Below are 19,701 nucleotides of genomic sequence, written 5' to 3'. Positions count from 1 at the left end.
ATATTGGCAGCACCTTATTACCTGACATATATTATTACTTGGCTGTTTTATCTTTCTTCTACCCTATATTATATCTGGTGAGTAAATGTTTATCAATTATATGGCAGTAGGTGGAGTTAGGGCGGAATAAAAGCTAAAAATTATGCTATCATTGAGAGCATCTCTGGTGGCAAGTTCAGAGGGCAGCAGCTCTGTCCTAGGGATAGCTTTGGCTTTTAGAATGTGTAATTTTTATTTGCCTCTGACTCTCGAAGCTCGCTGGATTCTCCACTGCAGATGAACAAATATTCTCAGAAAACCAGCAGGTTGGCATTTTGAAGGAGCAAGCATGGAAGAAAACAGACAGGGCTATGGCCTTGCAGAGGGCAAAATTTTGTTAGTCTGGCTGATTTTGTTCGTGCTGCTAGTATTGTTGCCTTCCATGTTTAGAGTGTCATTGGGTATTTCTCACATCTATGTGAAAATTTTAATAAAAACGTTAGAGGTAAGTTGAGAATTGTGTTAAAAAGTTACATCTTTACTACAGGACATATTTAATAATAATCAAAAAATCTGTTTATTTGATATAGATGCCATAAAAGTCATCAAGGAGGTTTCCATTTACTTTGAGATGTTTGCATATGTGTTTTTTTTTTTTCTATTTTTTTTTTCCTGTTCTTAAGTTACATGAATGTTGTCTTTAATGATATCTAGTTAAATGCTGGGTTATAGTCCGGAACCAGTTTGAGGTTTTCTTATGTTAGAGATTCCATGATATATTGCTTCTAATTCAGTCTGGTTAGAATACTTCATGCTATACTTCAGGAAAGTAAAATATAAATAAAATGACGCATTAGTTTACGAGAGGTTTTAAGTAACACAAAAAATGCGTTGTAGATGTAAGCTTAATGGTTTTGTTTCGGTTGTTACAGTTATATACTATGAATGAGTATTCTAGGTAAGAATACAGACTGTGCTTGTTTTTCTTCCATTTATAAATTTGTGTGATGGAGCAGTCATGAGTTCTGCTGTACAAGACTTGAGGAATGCATGCCACCTTCTGAAAGTGCAATTTTTCTAGAGATGAACAGGTCATGGCTAAGATCCCAATTCTGCTGATAATGGTGAAAGTTTTCAGGACATGTTAATAAGCCAGGATTGCATGTCATTTTTCAAGTCTGACTTTTTATGCCCATCAGTGGCCAAAAAGTAGGTGCTGTCAATTTATCTTTTTTAAACACTGAAACATTTCAGCTTTCCAATATATAACCTTTGTCTTTTCTGACCGAAAACTGCTTTTTGTGAGTACACTTCTACATATGGCAGAAAAATTATTGCTGTTAGACTGCTGGAGCATTTGTGCAGCAGAATGTATCCATGGCAATGTGATATGATTAATATTACATACATCTAACCTTGCCATTTTTTTTCTGTCTTATTAAAATTGCTTTGTCTCTTTTTTAGTACTGATTAAAGGCTCTATGGCAGGAGCTGGCTTCAGCTGTTTGAACTTAGCATAGCAGACATGATTGTGAACTTTAGGTGTTGATACTTGTTTCAGATGTTGATATCAATGGGAAATGGCTGGCTGCAGGGGGTGTATGTAATATAGGCTTTCATGTGCTATATCTTTTTTTTTTTTTTATCAGCCATTGTTATGCTGATTTAAACTCGTATTAGTACCCTGAATAAAAGGCTTGTGTCACTTGTATGTAGAATTGAATTTGTCAGGCACGAACCTGAGGAGCTCATTGGACAGCTCTGCTGCTGCAGTTGGCAGATACTGAAATAATTTGTTGTTTTTTTTGTTTCCTTCCCCTTCCCCTTCAAGCCTGTGTGTGTAGGTGCTGGGCCTCTTCTGGAAGTCCTGGGGCTTCTTCCAGAGAGCACTGCCGAAAGTGGTGCTTGGGATGCAATCAGCTTTAAAGCAGGCTTATACACACCCACTGCTCAAGACATGAGCAGCTTGGCTGATAGTCTTGTAAAATGTCAACCTGTGTCTAGCTGTGACATTATCTGCTTGCCTGAGATCTTACTCAGAGAGTGATGCACAAAAACTATCCTCAGGAATTGTTGCTAGCCCCAGTGGTGAAGTATGATGCCTTCTGAATAGTCGCTCCAAAAATCCTTAGCCTAGGCACCTAGGAATGTATTGGCTGTATCCTAGGAATATCAGGGCTCTAGGAAGTACCTAACAACTGGTTGGTAGTTTACCAAGGAATCCAAACTTGGACGCTGTGACTGGATTCTCCACTGTCATGCATTTGATTCAGTCTGTTATACAGCGTAGTAAAATGAATGGAAAACTTCTCATCTGAGAACACTGTATTTGCTTCGTACAGAAATTATAAATAAGTACACAAGTTGGGATGATTTGTTTTCCACATGATTTGTTTTCCACCAGGTTTTGTCAGTTTGAGAAAAGTACAAAAGCAGACAAGGAAAACAAGGATTTGAATATCAAATAATATTTCTTCCAAAGTTGCATTTTCAAAGAGAAGATATCTGTAGCCCTTAGTGAATTTGCTGGGAGCTCAAGTTTGCAGGTCTGTTTGTAAGCTATGAGTAATGGTGGCATATGATGAGGCACCTCTTTTTCCTTTTCCAACTTCACCAAAGTGCTTTAGAAATGAAAACAATGACTGAAACAAAAGAGCATGCTGGAATCTATTTATTTTGTATCTCTGCTCTGTATTCTGTCTGGAGAGACTTAATTTTTTTCCCTTTGCTTCTTCTCCAGCAAGGAATCTAGATATTTGTTTCTTTGAAACAAAACAAACCTTTTTCCAAAACAAGACCTGATTTTTTTTTTCTGTTTTCCCGAGCATATTGATAGCATAATAGAAAAAGAACTCCAAAACAGTAATATTTCAGTTGTTTAACTGGTAGCCCATAATTGCTGCTATTACCATTCATTTGTCTTTAAGATATTTCTAAAAACATTAAAAATGGATTTGAAGTGGTTAGTGTTATCCTTTCCAATAGGGTCATTCTCTACCATAGGCACGTAAGCTTTTCTATGTGAAATAACACTTTTTTTCCAAACTTTATATTTACTTGTCTGTAATGATGATTGCAGCAAAGCTATGCTGAGGATGTTGTTCAGGTTCTATACTGCTGCAGCTGCAAAAAATCTATTTGCTAGAATGAAGTAAACCACACTGAGATCTCAGTCATGTGGAGAGTGCAATAGCATGTTAGACAGCTGTAGCTCCATTTCCCTAGGATCTTCTGGGGTGTTTTTGAGACCTGAGGTTCTGTGTGAAACAGGAGAATTGCAGTTCTTTGAGAAGCAGTCATTTGTAGGAAAGGTATCAGCCGGCTCATATGGTGGATACTTCTCTGAGCTGCTATGCAGAGTATTACTTGTGTATTGGGCTTACCCACGCTTTGAGGCTGCTAATACAGTGTAAACTCCAACTGGAGCACTAGCAGATATTGCCAGCCCTTAGGCTAGTAGAAGAACCTCCCTGCTGTGCTTTCAAATTCATGGTTATCCCAAGCGAGCCACTACATCACATAACAAATAAATGATAGCTTTGCTTTTATTCCAGACAAATGCCTGGGCCTTTTCTCAACTTATTTCATCAGCCTTTTGAAGGGCAGCCAGGAGAGTTGTGAGTGCTTTTCCACACCTGAACGTGGAGAGTCCCTGTCTGCACATCCTCATCAGGCCTGCCACGTAGCGCACAGATCACCCGATCATCTGGGTTCTTGTTCTTGGCTGGAACACGAACAGGGAAAGGAGGCTAGACTGGGAGGCTAGATGAAAAAATCTTAAGTGCTTGATCACAGCTGGTGAATTTATCTGGCACTGAAAACTCACTGACTTTCTCTTGGGAATTATATCAGAATACTTTATGTGGGGTAATCACCCCAAGTTAAACACTGTGCCTTTGTCACCCATGAGAACAAAGCTAAGAAGAGAACTGAAAGACCCAGTGTGGTGAGTGATTAGAAAAAGCTTCTGAGAGGACACAGGAGAAGAGGTAGTAAAACATGGGAATGGAAAGAAAAAGAGGCAGAAATGAATTATTACGCAATACAGAAAAAGTGAGTACAGAACAACACACCAAGCTGTACTTAAAAAGAAAAAGAAGAGAAGAAAAAACAAACAGACAAAAAAAAAAAAAACAGAAGAAATGAAAACTTTAAAAATTACCATTCCATATTGTGTAGCTTACAATGTTATGTACTATGAAGGGAGTAATTAATATAATGTAGTATTATTCATGCCCATTTTGTTAAGAAGGTAATGACGGAGAGCCTCCCACGGACTGTTGGAGTTCAGTCAAGTCTTCAGAATTCCAGCTGGGATCACCTGCAAGGATGTTTGGGCTCCTTGGGTCCTCATCAGCTGAGAAGTGGGAGGAAAGAAAGCCTGCTTCCTGGGTTGTCTTTCAGTCAGCAAACTTAGGAATGAAGTTGCTCAATTCAGCTCTTAAAGTCTGTGTTAGTTGCAACACCCGTGGTTTTGTAAGGTATTTAAAACAGCCTTTCATTACAGTTTTGCAACAAAGACCAGCCAGACAGTTCTGTCTCAATACTGTACAAAACAAGGGCAATCAAAAAGCTTTATTTCATATTCAAAAACACATGAAGCATACAGATGTCACAAAATGCAGAATAAGATGGGAACTACGCTGCTGGATCAGTCCAAAGTTTGATCTAGACTGATAGCCTAACTTTGGCAGAAGACAGCTCCTGTGCTTGATGAAAAGCCTAAGAGCTGGGTGAGTGTACAGCTCTATTGCGAGGATCACTCTCCCCACTGCTCGTTGCTTCAGCCTCTTGTTCTGATTCATGAGTTAGTAGAGGTAACTAACTGTGTTTTATGTCCCATGATGGTTTTCGTCCGTGTCTTACTGTAACTTGAACCCTTACTTACTGCTCCTTGAACCCTTTTCAGTAGGTCTCTGGCAATATGTTCTGGGCAATGAACTTCACAGCTTCGCTGTGCATTTTGTGGAAATGTACTACATTGTTGCTGCTCATATCCCCTGCCCCATGCTTTCGTATGATACTCCCCCATTCTTGTAGTATAGGAAAAATGTGTTACTGCATCTTAAGCGCTGGCTCTGCACCGACCCTGGTTTTGTAGACCTGTCGTACATTATCTCAGCCAGCTGCTTTCAGAGCATTCCTCTACTGGAAAGCTCTTCCTTGTCTGCCTTGTCCTCTCCCTCTGTGGCCTTAGTTACCTGCTTAATTTCACTTTTATCCCACTATCTGTCTCTGCTGTGAGGTACTAGGTAATAGTAGTAGGATTTTTTACATTTCTAGTCAGTGCTTTTAATTTTTGTTCGGTTTTTACTTATCTTGCTCATTTGACTTTGTTAATATGTTTTTGTGAGTCACTTTGGTCAGTGATTATTGCCCCTCTTCTACTTGGGAATCAAAAGGCAGATGCCCTGAGGTATTCAGAATCCCTTAAGACAGTACGAGCAAGCTGATTTCTGGAAATGCTTACCAACTGACAGGTACCTGTTCATGTAGGAGCATTGTGGGCAAGGTGAAGGTGACAAAAGACGAAAGAAAGGAGAGAAGAAAGTGAGGCAATGGGCTTTATTTGCAAAGTTTATGTGACTCTTATTTTTCTTTTTTTTATCTCTCGTGCCTTAGAGCTATCCTTCAGGATATCAGGGAGGGGGTGAGGACCAGCAACAGAGTATCATAGAATTGTATCACAGAATGGCTTGGGTTGGAAGGGACCTTAAAGACCACTCAGTTCCAACCCCCTGTCGTGGGCAGGGATGTGCCACCCACTACAGCGGGTTGTCCAGGGCCACATCCAGCCTGGCCTTGAACACCTCCAGGAATGGGGCATCCACAGCTTCTCTGGACAGCCTGTGCCAGTGCCTCACCACCCTGCGAGTGAAGAATTTCCTCCTAACCTCTAATCTAAATCTCCCCATTTTTAGTTTAAAACCATTCTCCCTTTTTCTGTCATTTTTGCCTGAGCAAAATGTTGCTCTTCATCTTTTTTGTAAGCCCCCTTTAAGTATTGAAAAGCTGCAATGAGGTCTCTCCGAAGCCTTCTCTTCTTCAGGCTGACCATCCCCAGCTCTCAGCCTTTCTTCATGGGAGAGGTGCTCCAGCCCCTTAATCATCTTTGTGGCCCTCCTCTGGACCCGCTCTATCAGCCCCACATCCTTCCTGTGCTGGGGGCCCCAGACCTGGATGCAGTACTCCAGGTGAGGCCTCACAGGGGCAGAGCAGAGGGGGACAATCACCTCCCTCCCCTGCTCCCCACTCCTCTCTTGATGCAGCCCAGGACGCAGTTGGCTTTCTGGGCTGCAAGTGTGCGCTGCTGCCTCATGTCGAGCTTTTTGTCGACCAGAACCCCCAAGTCCTTCTCTGCAGGGCTGCTCTCCATGAGTTCTTCTCCCAGTCTGTACTCATCTCTGGGATTTCCGCAACCCAAGTGCAGCAGCTTGTACTTGGACTTGTTGAACCTCATTAGGTTCATGTGGGACCACTTTTCTTGCTTGTCCAGGTCCCTCTGGATGGCATCCCTTCCTTCTGGTGTATCATCCGCACCACTCAGCTCGGTTCATCTGCAAATTCACTGAGGGTGCACTCTATCTCACTGTCTATGTCACTGATAAAGATATTACACAGTATCAGTTTGAATTTAATGAATGGCTTAAGTTTGCCACATGTCTACCTTCACTTTTTTCACAACTTTCTTGTTGCTATGCACTATCTTCTTTCAAATCTTCTTTCACATCTCAGTGTGTGGGCTGCAGGTTTTTTTGACACCCCCCGGGTCCCCGCTCCTGAGTGACTCACCATGCATTGTGACAGGTTGAGACAGTTGATGTATCAGTTCAGCTTTCCCAGGGATAAAGTGGTTTTCTGCTTTTTGGAACAGCTGCTGTGTTTTAAATTTATGCTGTGTTTTAATAAAATGTTCCAGTATAGATAAGCCAAATGTCTGTATTTTATTTTATTTTATTTATCTTCTGTAGCGTTATATCAGATGGATTTCATGGAGTTGCAAATATCACACTGCCTATTTGGCTTCGCTGTTTTTTGTTTGTTTGTTTGTTTTTAAGGTGCTCAGTAACAAAAGTCAACTGAAGGAACTACAACATCCTGTTTACAACATCATAAACTATCCCTTTTTGTTTTTATTTAGTTTAACTTTGATAGCTACAGAAGGAGCTGGTAGGGACCATGCAAAACTTGAGGGTAGCAAGAAGCTAGTTGAAGTTAATGGCACATGCAAGTTAGTAGTGTGCCAGGTGATGAAAACTTCGTGATCGAGCTGTGTGGTGATGTAAATGGTTGTGCATGCCAGTAAGATGGGAAATAAACTGTTCAGCAAGAGCCTACCGCAAAGTAGAAGGCTGGAGTCTTATCTGTCGTAGATGGAAGAGTTCATGCCAGGTGAGGACATATGCTGAGTGGATCATTGATGCCTTAAAAATGATCACAGCCTACACACGAGAACCTTAAGTTCTTTGTTTGGTCAAATATATTGACTTCAATAGAGGAGGATCTAGTACTGATGAGAGCTACTATTTGTACGTCTATATATGTATTATGAAAACATTATGTGCCAATGTAAAGCTTTAAGAAGTAGGCATATTGGTATATTTGGCATATTGGTATAGGCTAATTGAGTTCAGTGCCAGTCTGCACAGGGAGGAGAAATTTGTTTTTTCTCAAAAAGGTAAAGAGAGGGAAGGGTAAAAGCTGATTACCAGAACTAAAGCTTTAGAAGTGCTGTGGATAAGAAATGGTACATCTGCTGCCTTCTGTTAACACAAATGGCACAGATGCTCTCAGGCTAAGATAATGTCTTTTATTCTTTAAAATCCTTTCTGAGGTCTTTTATTCCAGAATGTCTCTAATGTCAGTGATATTATTGTGCATCGCTGTGTTGCCTGAAGCTGACTAGGGAAGAGAGAGTTCAGGACTCATGGACTTCACAGAGTCTCGTAAATAGCTCAGTAATTTGGTTGAAGAAAAAATAAAATTGCCAGTCTCTTGAAAATGAGTTTGAACCAAATGATCTTTCACGACAATGGCTACAGGTAATCAGTGTAACAAATGAAATAGGAGGCATTCAAGACAGCCTTCGGGCTGAATTTTGAAGTACATGAGACCTAGACTCAATAAAGGAGGCTTAGACAATTCACGTAGGGACATTACAGACTACCTGGAAATGACAAAATGAAAACCATCAACATCTGCTTTTCTTGTTTTGGGAACAGTGGGCCACCCTGCAGATTGAGAAGGGAGTAAAAATGCAGAAGGCGCTGGCACTTGAAAATTTAATCTCCAATGGTAAGAATGAAGGTGACACAGCACTATTCATCTTGTATAAGGGCAGATGCTTTAATAACTTACACAGGAAAAAATTGTTGATATAGAGTTCAATGAGCAAGTAATTGCTGATTTTGTAAACCAACAAAAGAGACCTTAAGTACATTATAGGCAAGATAGCTATGAATGATTGAGCCTTCTGAATAAAAGGCATTTAAGACACCAGTGTGAGTAGAGAAAGGCATTACTGATAAGCTTTTGGGAAGCTGTCCCATGTGTATTTTGTACTTTCTGACTCCGTCAGTTCGGTCTGCATAAGATTAGGAGGAGTGAAAATTTTTTGCATGTGATGTTGCTCTTCATGGGTTTTCTCTTGTTTCTTGTACCTCCCAGCATGCAAAAGATCAAGTCTCAAGTAAAGCAGCTACACCATCCCATGGATCACAGACACAGTTTGCACTCTTTTCTAGGCACAGGGATAGAATCTGAGACAGTAATTTTTTTTTCTCTTCCCTCCTTTTATTTCTTCTTTAGTCACATCAACTGTTTGGTTTCTGAACTAGTGATTTTCAGGACTGATGATTTCCTGTGCATTGAAGGTTTGACTGAAGAGTAGCTGGAGGAGGTTTTGTGATTCTGATCCATTAGTAATATGCTGATTAAGGCACTTTAAATGAATTTTAATAATGCATATTTAACGCTCCCCCTTTAAAATCAAAAGCCAAAATCAACCAAAAAAAAAAAAGTACTAAGTATTAGCTGACATGAAACAATGCAATTCTAGTAATTTTAACCAGCCAGGTAGGAATCTGGTCTCCGAGTGACCTCAGCAAACTTCATTGAGACTTTGCTGCGTGGCTGTCCTTTGAGGTGTTAATTTTAAAGATATGAAACATGAATTTGTTTTCCTTCTTCCTCTGCAGTGCTTTCACGTCACTCTATGTATAACTCTGGAAAAAATCTAGATGCTTTCATGTTTCTTGCTAATGAGGCAACTCTTAAAGGAGAGGGGATGGGGAGGAGATGTCTCCGAGAAAAAATACCAGAGGAAGATGTTTGTTACAGCTGGGAAAATAGTATGGAAAAAGTAAAACTATACACCAGCAGCAAGAAAAATAACAATATTAACACTGCCTGGCTTTGGGTCAAGACAAGAGGACAAGAGGAGGGATCTGTAATCTTGGCAGTACTCTGTTGACATTTTGAACTGTGTGTACTTAAGTTGTTTGATAAATGACAATGAAGTAGATGTTGTGCTCAGGCTTTTATTTGCAGCTCACTCTGAACACTTGTCTCCTTTCTTCAACATCTTAGTAGTTTAGTGTGATATGGTATAGGATTAGAGAAGTAACTTGTAGAATTAAATGCCAGTACATAAGCAAAGCCTACCAATGCAATTACGATGCTTAGAGTGGTAGGAGAGCCAGGTCTAAAAATCATGGTCATTTTACTATTTTTACTAAGGGGAAGGAAGACTCATTTCCTCATGTAGTTGCCTTGTTGTTTTTCTTTCTTTGTTTCTTGCTACAAAGGGATCATCCAGAGAGAGGAAACCTCCATGGAAAAGGAGATGGCTGGCCACCACAGGGAATACTTCCACCTTGGTGACGTTATGTACTTTGCCAAGAAGGCATGTGAGGCAGTGGCAGAAGATGAAGTCACCCAGCGCTTCTCCTCAGAGGAGCTGCTGTCCTGGAATCTCCTCAGCAGAACCAATGCCAACTTTCACTGTGTCAGCTGGCAACTGACTGTTGTATGGATCATTGGGATCCTGATTCGGTACTGTCTCCTGATGCCTTTTCGGTGAGCCAGATGTAATTTGCTGGGATTGTTGTTTTTTTTTTTAAATGCTACTTTTTATGGATGTTGTAACATTATGTGCTATTGACAAGTGCAGAAATGAGAATGTAGCAAGACCTTTCTTTCCAGGATGTCATCAAAACCTCCCAGAGGAAAACTAAAAAAGTGCTGAAGACGTATGTTTCTTACGTTCTGTATTTTTTATTAGCATGCAAATATCTTTATTCATTGAATTTGTTTTTAAAATCCCCCCACACCTGATAGCATTGATAGCAATGATCTGGAGATCTTTTTGTTATGTAAAATAACAGCTGTTTCAGTTGCTAATATTAGGCTTTACCTGCCTGAATAAGAGAGGAAGATTGTATGCTGAACTCCTGTGATAGGTTCTTTACCACCAGATGCCTTGAGATCAGGCTTACTCGTTTTTGGAAGATTGGCACTGGGCAGTACAAGATTTTGTACTCAGTGGAGAATTAACTGAATGAAAAGCTGTGCTCCTATCCCATTGGCCTTAACTGCTTTCTATTGTTAATTTGTTGCTATGTATGGTGGAGAGAAGCATCCTATAAAGGAATCATGGAGTTAAAAGGTTTTCTGGTTAAGATTACACTTAGCATTTTGTTTCTTATCAATTAATTAAGATTATTTTGTTTTGTAGCGTCTGCTTGGCTTTCTTCAGCATCCTCTTGCTGGTCTCTGCAACTACGGTAGTAGGACAGTTTCCAAATGGCAGGTAGGTGTTTGCTGAGGGCTCTTCCCATTTCTCCTGCATTTCTTTGAGGAGCTGAATTTTAGGGCATTGGAACATAAGTGTACTTGAATTTGGAAGATTAATATATACGATTGTGGGATGATTTTAGTCTACTGTTAAGCCATGGAGCATTCTGTGTGAGAAGTACAGCAATGGCATCTGAAAGCAGACATGTAATGTAACCCAGGTAGGTACTGCTGAGAGTCCGTTTAGAACAGTGAATAAAGGGATGCTTTACTCGAGTCAGAACAGGGCAAGTTAATTTTCTACCATGAACAATTCTGCATAGAGACTCTGATAAAGTTATGTCCTGTCAGTGCAAGCAACTTAAACGGGATTCAATAGCTAAAGATTTTTATATTTAATTAATGTTAATACATGAATCAATAGCAGTAGCTTTCAGAGAAAATCTATAAAACAAAACCCCATCTATAATCTCATAATGTCTTCTCCTCTGAATCTGGTCCTTTTAGAATAGATCTGAGTAGAAGAATGGACCGACAACTCTTCTGATAACTAGTAAGCTCCTCCTATGTGGTGATGTTAGTGCAATAAATCCTCTTAGCATGGTCTTTGTAATAATGGCAACTGAGAGTAAGTTGGAAAGTTTGCATTATAATGCTCTATGAGTGACTACACAGAACTAGAAATGTATGTACAGCTTCCTTTCTTCTAGGGTTAAGTGCTGGCTGAGCAACCAGGTTCAGATGACGTGTGCTGCGTTAGGTATCCGATGTCTGAGTGGTCTTGTTCAGTTCCACAACAGGTGAGTGGTTCAACTCTGCTCTTGCTTGTTAGGCATTTTGTACAGTACTGGATGTCTCCAGTGTCAGAGAAAGATTTTTATTCCATTATTACACTGCTACTTGGATCATAGAGCTTGTGTAGGTCATCTAGGCTCTGTCTGTCTTGATTTCAGTGAAGAAGTTTTTGTGCTCTGCTGTGTTTTCTGTTGTGTATTGGCAGGGTACGCAAAGGTGGACTAGTACTCTATTTTTCATTATAGAAATAGATGTTTTTCTCTATTTCTTATTAACGTGTAATTGCATAGAAAAACATCATTGTAAAATGTTCAGCCGTTCTACTAGCTGATTTGTTTGGTGACTAAGTCTTCACACTCTCATCTGTAGTAACTTATGGATGGTAATTTAGTAATTTTTTTTCTAATATCATGCTTGCTGAGTTGTCAAGATGTATGCAATGGAGGCCTCTGAAATGTTTTTTGTTGGTGTTTCAGAGAGGAACCAAAGCCATCCTTTAGTATTTTTGACTTTAAAGTTTTAGTGTCCGAGAAGTCTTCAATACATTCCTCTGTGAATGTTCACGTATGCAGCTAAATGCCTTTTCCAGTGATGTTGCATATTCTCAGATATAAGGAAACTGATTTTGATGAAAACTAGTAAAATTTGAAGGGACTCTCAAAAGTATGGGGAAAGATGACTTAGCTGTTGTAATGTATAGCCAGAGGTTTTAACACACTTCAGAGTAATATTAGTATTTTAAAGCGTCTTGTTCTTCCACTTGCTATGAATGTACAGATAAGGTATGTGCATGACATTTTTTTTGTCACCGAGGGTCTCTTTTGTGGATGTACATTCCTTGGATAGATTACCTGATGGGGCTTGCAGTCTGGAGAATATACATGAAGTGATGACTTTCCCTGTCGTTGCAGGGAAAACAGACCACGGAAAGGAGGCATCTGTGTAGCTAACCACACATCTCCAGTAGATGTTCTAATCCTGGCTAGTGATGGATGCTATTCCTTGGTATGAACAAGAGTGCTTTTAAATACCGGTAATGTTGAGATGCTCGTAGACGCAGTGTTGGACAAGAGGATGAGCTTACTGGCAGAGAGAGTGGGATTTTATAGCATTCAAAATCTCCCATTTAGGACTGTGATGTAATAGACACAGTGTGTGCACATTTCTGGCCAAGAGAATTGGTATCATTTGTGAACAAGCTCAGAAATTGGTTCATCTTTAGTTAGATTTTTTTCAACAAAATATCTGTGTGTTTTTGCTAGTGACTATTTTATTTTTTGGCTTGCAGGTTGGCCAGGTACATGGAGGGCTTCTGGGACTTATTCAGAAATCTTGCATGCAAACCACTCAACATGTTTTGTTTGAACGTTCAGAAATGAAAGATCGTCATCTGGTGAGAAAAAAGTAAGGTAGTGAGGCGTTTGCTTAATTGTCCTGTCAGGTCTAGGAATTAATTGTGAGGCCCCATCATGAGCTGAGAGTGTTCTGACCTTGCATCTCCTTGTGGCAGACAGCTGTAGGTTGTTGTCTGGGTAAGGTTTTAAACTACTCCATCAGTGAAAGTGCAGTGTGTAGTGTTCCTCTTCTGAATTTCCGATCGTTTGCCCTGTAACCTCTGGGAATTTTCACATTGGTACAATCAGTCTTCCTGCCTCAGGCAGGACCCTGCTCATTCAGTTTCAAGGGTGATGATTCTGGATGTCAGGACCAAAATTGCAGTTCTGACAGCACATCTTTCCAGAACATGCCTTACCCTGATACATTTTTTCATCAGCTCTGAGCATCAGAAGGCTGGTTTTGTCTGCTGTGAGTACAGGATAAAGGGATAGTTGCCGATAATACTAAACTTTAACCTTAGGCTTACCTGTCTGCTTGTGGAGATCAACAGACTATTTGAGGGAGCCAGCGACAGCCCATTAGCAACTTCCTCAGTCCTCTTCAGTCTTACATGTGGAAGTTTGCAGAAGGAATTAAGCAAAGAAAAAAAGATCCAGGTACCACCCAGCTCCTAGAAGCTGGAAGAGCATCCTGGAGACGTGTTCATGTGTGCTTGTTGCCTGTACTGCTCTAAAGGCCTGCAGTGCTGATTTCTGGCAGAGACAGTGTATTGGACTTGAAGGCCATGAGAAGGATAAGACTCAGTATAGCAGTTGTTAGCCTTTTAGGTGTTCAGAGAATCTTCTTACGCAAAATTCTCATGAAATAGGGTGCAATGCAGCTAACATGAAGCAAGTATCTATGACAGTTAGTCCTTAAAAAGGGAGATGGTCCCCCTATACTGGATTGATCTCTGATTTTTTTTGGAAGCTGATGTTTTGTTTATGCTTTTTAACATAGAGTGGGCAGGAAATGCATGCTCTTGATTCATAGGAAAGGCACATAGGTATCTTGAAAACCAGCAGATTTTGTGCATCATTAATCAGCTTAGTGAATTATTTGTTTAACAACAGTTGTTCTTAAGTGATGCAGAAAATGCAGTAAAACAGTGGCCTTTCTCTTTTCTAGATGTGGAGAAACATTATATATATAAATCTGATGCTAGGAACCTGGAAAGAATGAAACATTAAAATATTCCATGTGCTTTAGTCGAAACAAAAAAAGGAGGGGGGGGGGATAAAAAGGTTTGACTGTGTTCATTGCTAGAACCTGTCTAAGATTTTAACGTGCCATAAGAAGCCATTCTTGGGCTTCCTTTTAATTGGGCCAACATGGTGATATATAAGTAGAGGGTACAGTTTTATAGAAAACCTACATACGTATTTATCAAGAGAACACCGCTAAGATCAAGGCCTGAAACTAGTATACATCCTTGCTGAGACCATTGACTGGCAAAGAGTTATTGGACAAGAGCTTTGCCTGTAAGAGATCACAGAATCACAGAATCATCTAGGTTGGTAGAGACCTCCAAGATCACCTAGTCCAACCTTTGACCTAACACTAACAAGTCCTCCACTAAACCATATCACTAAGCTCTACATCTAAAGGACCTTTCTTTTAAAGACCTTCAGGGATGGTGACTCAACCACTTCCCTGGGCAGCCCATTACAATGCCTAACAACCCTTTCAGTAAAGAAGTTTTTCCTAACATCCAACCTAAGCCTCCTCTGGTGCAACTTTAGCCCATTTCCCCTCATCCTATCACCGGGCATGTGGGAGAATAGACCAATCCCCACCTTGCTACAGCCTCCTTAAAGGTACCTGTAGAGTGTGATAAGGTTGCCCCTGAGACTCCTCCAGGCTGAACAACCCCGGCTCCCTCAGCCTCTCCTCATAAGACTTGTTCTCCAGACCCCTCACCAGCTTCCTTGCCCTTCTCTGGACACACTCCAGCACCTCCATGTCCTTCCTGTAGTGAGGGGCCCAAAACTGAACACAGTACTCAAGGTGCGGCCTCACCAGAGCCGAGTACAGGGGGACGATCACTTCCCCAGCCCTGCTGGCCACACTGCTTCTTATACAAGCCAGGATGCTGTTGGCCTTCTTGGCCACCTGAGCACACTGCTGGCTCATATTCAGCCGACTATCAACCAGTACTCCCAGGTCCTTCTCTGCCAGGCAGCTTTCCAACCACTCATCTCCCAGCCTGTAGCGCTGCTTGGGGTTGTTATGCCCCAGGTGCAGGACCCAGCACTTGGCCTTGTTGAACTTCATACAGTTGACCTCAGCCCATTGGTCCAGCCTATCCAGATCCTCCTGCAGAGCCTTCCTATCCTTAAGCAGATCGACACACGCACCTAACTTGGTGTCTTCTGCAAACTTACTGAGGGTGCACTCAATCCCCTCATCCAGATCATCGATAAAGATATTGAAGAGAACTGGCTCCAGTACTGAGCCCTGGGGGACTCCACTAGTGACCGGCCTCCAACTGGATTTGACTCCATTCACCACAACTCTTTGGGCCCGGCTATCCAGCCAGTTTTTAACCCAACGAAGCATACACCAGTCCAAGCCATGAGCAGCCAGTTTCTTCAGGAGAATTCTGTGGGAAATGGTGTCAAAAGCCTTACTGAAGTCAAGGTAGATCACATCCGCAGCCTTTCCCTCATCCACTAAGCGTGTCACTTTGTCATAGAAGGAGATCACAGAATCATAGAATCATAGAATATCCCAAGTTGGAAGGGACCCATAAGGATCATCAAGTCCAACTCCTGGCGCCGCACAGGTCTACCCAAAAGTTTAGACCATGTGACTAAGTGCACAGTCCAATCACTTCTTAAATTCAGAGCGGCTTATTGCAGTGACTACTTCACTGGGGAGCCTGTCCCAGTGTGCAACCACCCTCTCGGTGAAGAACCTCTTCCTGATGTCCAGCCTAAAATTCCCCTGCCTCAGCTTGACACCGTTCCCGCGGGTCCTATCACTGGTGTTTATGGAGAACAGGTCACGTGCCTCCTCCACTCCCCCTTGCGAGGAAGTTGTAGACTGTGATGAGGTCCACCCTCAGCCTCCTCTTCTCCAGGCTGAACAGGCCCAGTGACGAGAACCCAGATCAGGTTCATCAAGCAGGACCTGCCTTTCATAAAACCATATTGACTGGGCCTGATCACCTGATTGCCCTGTAAGTGCCGCGTGATGACACTCAAGATAATCTGCTCCATGAACTTCCTGGATACTGAAGTCAAACTAACAGGCCTATAGTTTCCTGGGTCCACCCTCCGGCCCTTCTTGTAGATGGGCGTCACATTTGCTAGCCGCCAGTTGACTGGGACCTCCCCTGATAGCCAGGACTGCTGATAAATGATGGAAAGATGACAAATGTTTAGATTCTTAACAAAAGTCAAATACGAGTCTTCTATGAAAATGAAATGTACACTAAAATTTTATTTTCTCTCCACAGAATTAGAGAACACATTGAAGATAAGGCCAAATTACCCATTTTAATTTTTCCAGAAGGTAGGAAACAACTGCATAGATTTTATTGCTCTGCTCACTTTACACAGAGTGCAGTTTGTCATATCCAATCTTTATAACTGAGGTGTTTATTTTTAGTGTGAAGAATTAATTAGCTCTTGTGAGATATGAGAGGTCAGATTCAAATATTTTACAACAGCTCTACGGCAGTCTGTTTGTCATTCTGTGTAGCATAACGAAAGAGAGAATGGGCTCTGGGATTATGGTGCTGAATGAAAGCTTGCTTTCTCTCTAGCAACTTAAGTCTCCTTTAGGCAGTGTAGGATTCATTTGCTGATACCTTCTCTTAGAGTAGATTCAACTTTTCCTATGTTTCCATTCTGGCTAGGCACCTGCGTAAACAACACATCAGTTATGATGTTTAAGAAGGGAAGTTTTGAGGTAGGAGGGACCATCCATCCAGTAGCAATCAAGGTAACGTATTTGCAATTTCACAAACACGGAAGGATTTTTTTGCAGATGGCTCTCAAGTCAGAGAGGCTGTTTGTGTGCAAACCTTACAAGGGGTTTTGTTTTGTGGGAATAAGGCACTTAAGCAAGTCCTGAGACAACTGAATCTTTTCATGATGCAAAATGTCTTGCAGCCCAGTGCAGTATGGAAAACAGTTTGCTGAACTTCTTTAGCAACCTGAAAAGTACATTTGGAAATGCTGTGCTGCTTGTTCAGTTCTATCTGGCCTTCTGTCCTAGGTCTACTGGCTTTTGAGGATTAAAGGCACGATACTAGTAATTGCACTGTTCTCTTGATGCTTGCAAGGCTTTCAGAATAGCTTTAGCCCAGTCACTCTGCCTCTTCCCCTATCATTCTTTCTGTGCATAGGCCTTAAATCTCTTCATACCAGTTAGAAGGCAAAACATGCTTGTTCTTCTTGTCTTCCAGTATGACCCCCGCTTTGGAGATGCATTCTGGAACAGCACAAAGTATTCCATGATGACCTACACTTTTAATGTGATGACCAGCTGGGCTATTGTCTGTAACGTGTGGTACCTGCCACCAATGGTCAAAGAGGTACTTAAGCTTTTGTGTGTGTTTTGGAAATGCTCATAACGGGTTTCTGAGAGGAAACCTGCATTGTTTTTCACATTATGTTAGCAAATCATTATTGACAATCTAGTGAAAAAAGGCCAGGCAGTGACACTGTAGTCCTAAAATTAAATTAAGGTTGGGAATCAGGGCACGTGGCCTATTAGGACAATGAAAGCCATCCTAATACAGATCTGCATTTCCTTCTCTAGGATTCATGGTGTGCTCTTGGAGTAAATTAAGCTTATATCTGTGAAGGCTGTAAGCTTCCTATAGCATAGTAATTTATCTGTGCAGTAGATATCTCAGAGTTCTCGTAGCTGGACAACTGAAGTACAGTCACCATTCATACCTGCTGGCTGCAAAAAATAAGCTTATCTTTGCACAGCTAACACTACGAAGGTGGCAAAACTTTACAAGAAGGGTTTGCATCCTCTCTCTAGCTTGCTTCTTCTTTACAGTCATTTCTGTTTCCTGTTTTTTTTTTTTTTTTTTTTTTTTTTTTCCATAATGAGGTCCTGTGGGACACCTGAAACAGCAGATCAAGCCATGTAACAGGGGTATATCAGCTCTGGGCACCAACCTGAAGCTGACAGTGAAGGCCTTTGCTGCAGCACAGTGCATTCTGGTACTGCCTACCCCACCCCTTGCCTACCCTAGTCTTGGCTGCTGTAATGCATCTTCAGAGTCTTCTGCAGTTCAGGCAAACAGACCCTTGCAGAACCATGGTAATACACTGGCACCGAATGTGCCCGGCCCCAGCTCTGTTGAAGGTACCCCGTCTCCTCTGAGGTGATCTTGTCAGTGTGTTAGCAGCTTCTTGGGGTTAGATCGATGCTGTGGTCCTGGGTGCAGATACATCCCCTGCTCTGGCCAGACCTGCAACCTCGCTCTGTGTGTTACTTTGGATTGCCACGGAAACCACAGACCCTCACACTTGGTTCTTCTTGGCCCTGAACATGGCAGACTCAGTGTGCTGACTTGCCAGGGGGCATTCCTCAGGATCAACTGGAATATTACTGCTGCACGCGTTTGTCTTGTGGCATAAACCGAAGTGTCCGCTCTCTGACAAAAGGTGAGAAAGTTTCTCAAGTGAGAAAGTTGCACAGCAAATCATTGATGTCTTTTTTAGGAAGAAGAAGATGCCGTTCACTTTGCCAACAGAGTCAAGGCTGTCATCGCTGCTCGAGGAGGAATGTCTATACTTCCTTGGTATGAGGAAACTGAACACCTTTGAAGTGGAGTTAAAAACATATCTAGGTGTTTTGTAACCTAAAACTTAAGCCTGGAATCCTTTTAAAATTTCTTCCATGTTTTTGGCAGTACAGATCACTTAGTGTTGCATTGCAAAAGCCAGCATTTAGGGTAAAAGTTGCTGTGACTATGACGTATAAATATTATAACGTTTTTCTGCCTTTGAAGTGAACTCAAGGCTGTTTCTTATCTATATCTTTCAGGGATGGAGGACTGAAAAGAAAAAAGATCAAAGAGTCTTTCAAGGAAGAGCAACAGAAAAAATATTGCCAGATAGTAACAGAAAATGGATCTGTGCGAAATGGAAATGTTTATTAAATGGTATTTATCTCATTTTTTTTTGCAGGACTTAACTACACAGAAGATGGGCGCTTTTTTAATATTAAAACCCACATCCTTTCCTGCTGTCCCTGTAAGATTTTTTGCATATGACGCAGCAGGGAAGCCATGAAGAGATAGTTTGTTTTGTTTTTTTTTTAAGTAAGGCTGTCAATTTAAAAATAGGAATATTTATGATATACTTTAGAAATTCTGTGCAATGATGAGTGAGAAGAATCGGTAATAAAATTACTTAGGTTCATTAAAACACTATTTTAAGAAATCTTTGAGTTACCCTGAAGACTTACCTGTTAATTTCTTAACTTTTAATAAAACATATCTGTCTTCCCATCCTGTATGGGCGAGCTGTTTTAGCTGTTTTTCTGTGAGCTGCAGACACTGTGTTGCTGTAGAGACACACCTGTTATATGAGGAGACACGGAGAAGTTCAAGAAAACGTTTTGAGAATTGCAAGCTGGAGATGAAGAGTTGGATGTCTGAGGGAAAGAGACAGTTGCTGACCTTACTCTCGATGTCCCAAGACAAGGCATTACCAGGTAGGAAGATTTCCAGGGTCCCACTGATCAGCAGCAGAACAGCAGCAATGGCTACGTGTCCCAGATGCC

The 19,701-nt window shown here is 41.3% G+C and overlaps 1 protein-coding gene across 1 annotated transcript; it reads left to right on the top strand.

Annotated features, from left to right (window-relative positions):
• The first annotated feature begins 328 nt into the window (after positions 1-328).
• LOC118246555 (glycerol-3-phosphate acyltransferase 3-like) lies at positions 329-19,075 on the top strand. Its single transcript, XM_035543730.1, has 12 exons — positions 329-484; positions 8,202-8,274; positions 9,786-10,056; positions 10,715-10,789; positions 11,484-11,573; positions 12,480-12,573; positions 12,857-12,972; positions 16,406-16,461; positions 16,808-16,893; positions 17,360-17,488; positions 18,636-18,715; positions 18,961-19,075. Exons 1-12 carry the CDS (start codon positions 329-331, stop codon positions 19,073-19,075), a joined length of 1,341 nt encoding a protein of 446 aa, XP_035399623.1.
• Positions 19,076-19,701: the final 626 nt, after the last annotated feature.

This window comes from Cygnus atratus, chromosome 4 (assembly GCF_013377495.2).
Source record: "Cygnus atratus isolate AKBS03 ecotype Queensland, Australia chromosome 4, CAtr_DNAZoo_HiC_assembly, whole genome shotgun sequence".
In the NCBI taxonomy this organism is placed as follows: Eukaryota; Metazoa; Chordata; class Aves; order Anseriformes; family Anatidae; genus Cygnus; species Cygnus atratus.
The sequence above is the reverse complement of the archived record's forward strand: the minus strand, read 5'-3'. Positions and strand labels throughout refer to the sequence as shown.

Excerpts from the sequence above, each read along its gene's own strand:
- LOC118246555 (XM_035543730.1), top strand. The coding sequence starts at position 329 with ATGGAAGAAAACAGACAGGGCTATGGCCTTGCAGAGGGCAAAATTTTG. Across the intron at positions 10,790-11,483 it reads GGACAGTTTCCAAATGGCAG|GGTTAAGTGCTGGCTGAGCA; the intron begins GTAGGTGTTTGC and ends CCTTTCTTCTAG. Across the intron at positions 11,574-12,479 it reads CTTGTTCAGTTCCACAACAG|GGAAAACAGACCACGGAAAG; the intron begins GTGAGTGGTTCA and ends CTGTCGTTGCAG.